This window comes from Tupaia chinensis, unplaced genomic scaffold, assembly GCF_000334495.1.
Source record: "Tupaia chinensis unplaced genomic scaffold, TupChi_1.0 Scaffold149964_2, whole genome shotgun sequence".
Classification (NCBI taxonomy): domain Eukaryota; kingdom Metazoa; phylum Chordata; class Mammalia; order Scandentia; family Tupaiidae; genus Tupaia; species Tupaia belangeri.
The window spans coordinates 1,253,192-1,256,154 of NW_006209806.1; the positions used below are offsets into that span (position 1 = coordinate 1,253,192).

Consider the following 2,963-nt stretch of genomic DNA (forward strand, 5'->3'; position numbering starts at 1 on the left):
GCCCGGGCAGGAACCCCTCAGCCCCGCCCCGCCCTCCCCAGCCAGGTCGTGGGCGAGGTCTTTGATGAGGTGGCCGACGATGGCGTAGGTGACAGCCAGCACCAGGAGCCCGGCCATCAGCAGGTACAGCGTGTACTTGGGCAGCCGGATGGCGTCCAGCTGCGGCGGCCGGTACTCCTCGTACAGCGGCGGGGACGGGCTCCAGCCCTCGGCCTCCTCCTCGTCCTCCAGCTCGGGCATGGCGGCCGCCCAGCACAGAGGAGGGCTGGAGGTGACCCGCGCAGCGGAAGTATTAAGGGCTTTGTGCTAAGAAGATCGGGGGCTTCCCAAGACGGCCACCATCTGCCTGGATTAACTGCGGGGCAGACTCCCGCCCGCCAGCCCGCTCGCTGGCCCCCTCCGCCCTGACCTCAGGACCGGTGCACGTCCTTCCTGGGCCCCGGCTCCCCCTGGCTCCCCGTGCCTGCGTGCTCTGCGGGCTGGGCTCAGCGGTGGAGCGCCCGCCCTCGGGGAGCTGCCACTCTAAGCAGGACGCAGCCCAGCCGTGGAAGGACACAGCCTGGGCCGGCTCCGTGGTGCAGCCAGAAAGCGCTGTCCGCGAGGAACCAGATCTTACATGGCGACAGTGGTTCGAATCCCTGCCTGGGCACACGTGTGAGGGCCCAGGGTCTGACAGGGCTGTCTGCATGGCCGGGGCATCATGGAGCGTGGCATTAACACCATGCCACCACTGCCGGCCCACAGCGACATCTGAGCAGAGACCCAGAGGAGACGAGTCAGCCACGGGAGGCTGAGGGAAGGGCAGTCCAGGCGGAGGCCCGCCCTGCCAAGGCCCTGGGGCAGGACCAGACCTGGCATTGGGGAACAGCCCGTGTGACTGGAGCAGAGTGAGCGAGGAGAGAGGGAGGGCGCAGAGGGTAGGGCGGGACATGCGGGGCCCTGTGGGCCGCAGGGAAGATGTGGGCTTTGACCCTGCTGCAAGTGGGAGTCCCGGAGGGCTGTGGGCAGAGCAGGGCCAGCCCCCACTTGGGTGCTCACAGGCGCCCTCTGGTGGCCACCTCGGGGAGGACAGGACATGTGGGACAGGTCTTACAGAGCAGGTGCATGAAAGCCGGCTGGGGGGGGCTGGGCACCTGGGGAGATGGAGAGAGTTCGGCGGGAGGAGCCACGCAGGGGTAAGGACTGCTAAGGAGCAGGTGGTGAGGGAGCCTCGGGGCGGGTCTGCTGGGCTGGGCTTCCCCATGAAGGGCTGGGCAAGCGGCGAGATGCACGCCTCGGCCAGGGCAACGCTGCTACATTCCTGTCCTACCCCTACTTGGGAGGCCAGGGGCTGGGGGCCAGTAACAGACCCGGGGCCAGGACCCCCACTGCTGTTGGTGCCGCCCACTGTATGGGGTGTGTTATGTGACCAGTGAAAACTGACACTGGGCCGGTTCCAGGCCCCGAGGCTAAGGGGCAGGATCCCACGTGGCTGACTGCAGTTTGAGTCCCAGACCTGGTGGCATGAGAGACATGCCAGGCGCATGCGTGTGCGTGCCCCAAATCAGAAGTGGAGAAGAGAGGGCGGAGCGGCCATCCATGGGGTGCTCGCTCACGCCCCCTGAGGCGCACATAGGCCCTCTAGTAAGCCAACAGACAAAAAGCAGCCCAAGGACTCCACACCCACACCCACAGCCAACGCCAGGTCCCTCGACCCCCGCACTCGTTAGGGGACAGTCCGTTCTCGGTGGCGGGCACGGGGCACTGGGGGGCTCTGCAGCACCCCAGCCAGCACCCCTGCGACAGACCAGCCGCAGAGACCCCCAGCTCTACAGCAGACCCCTGGCTCCCAGCACGGCGGTTTTGCCACCCGTCTCCCGGTTTTCCACCTATGAGCAGCTGTGGGCCTGGTTTTAGTGTTTTGTTTTTGCTTTAGGGCACATGCGCTTGCAAGAGAGACAGAGACAGAGACAGGCAGAGAGCGAGAAATCACCCCCTGGGGGTTGTTGGCCAGGCCACAACCCCCTCTCCATTCTCCTCTCCGGATTCCGGGCAAGCACACACATGCGCCCGGCATTGAGTTTAAGCTGCGGGGCCTGTGACTCACACCGCGGTCGACTACATGGGAGTCCAGCGACATAACCGTTATGCCATCTCTGGTCCCCATGGGCCTGGCTGCTGTGATGGGGCCCACTCCCCAGAGGTGGGCGGCTCCACAGCGCAGTGGGGACTGGAAGCCGGGAAGGAGACCTCCAGCCTGGGCTCTTAGCTGGGCCGCGGAGCCCTTCCTCTGTGCCCCCAGTGAGAGCCTGGGGAGACCAGGCTGGAGCGCTGTTCCCGAGAGCCCCTCACTGGCAGGCTTCACCCCCAGGGGACTGGAGCTGAAGCAGGGCCGGGTTTTGACCACCCAGCAGCACCGCGCAGGGCAGCTCCTAGAGCCCACAGAGATGGAGAGACAGAGACAGAGACAGACGACACAGACGCGCACTTGGCAAAAATAATTTAATATTCCACATGGGCGGAGGCCTGCCCCCCTACCCAGCCCATGCAGGGACCACCCAGCTCCCAGGGGGTACAGGGTTAGAGGCCTCGGGTCCTCACCTTCATGAACCAGTCACCGCCCCCGCTCCCGGAACGTTCCCTCCCTGGACACCCACAGCAGGGCAGGCCCAGCCCTTCCAGCCGTGCGCCTAGAACCCTGCGCCCAGTCCTGTGCTGGCCCTGGGGGCTTCAGATGGGCCTGGAGGAGATGCGGAAGCAGGGGAAAGGTGGGGAAGGTGGGAGGTGGGGGGGCAGGCGGGCTGAACACAGCAAGGGTTACAGCCCCTGCCCCCCCAGCAGTCTGGCCTAGCGGGGTCCCGGCTCCGGGCGGGCCTAGGAGGGCGCGGCGCGCAGGCGCTCCAGGCCGTCGGCGTACTGGAAGGCGGGCGCGTTCTCGTGCTCGTACATGTCCAGGGCCACCTCGCAGCTCTCGCGCACCACGC

At 66.6% G+C, this 2,963-nt stretch overlaps 1 protein-coding gene across 1 annotated transcript in view; it reads right to left on the reverse strand.

Moving 5' to 3' along the window:
- Positions 1 to 2,462: 2,462 nt before the first annotated feature.
- The window catches only part of DOHH (deoxyhypusine hydroxylase), a gene marked incomplete in the record, with an annotated part of 7,641 nt that continues 7,140 nt past the window's right edge, over positions 2,463 to 2,963 (reverse strand). Inside the window, 1 exon segment of the mRNA XM_014585558.2 lies at positions 2,463 to 2,963. Coding sequence (XP_014441044.1) covers positions 2,854 to 2,963 — 110 coding nt within the window.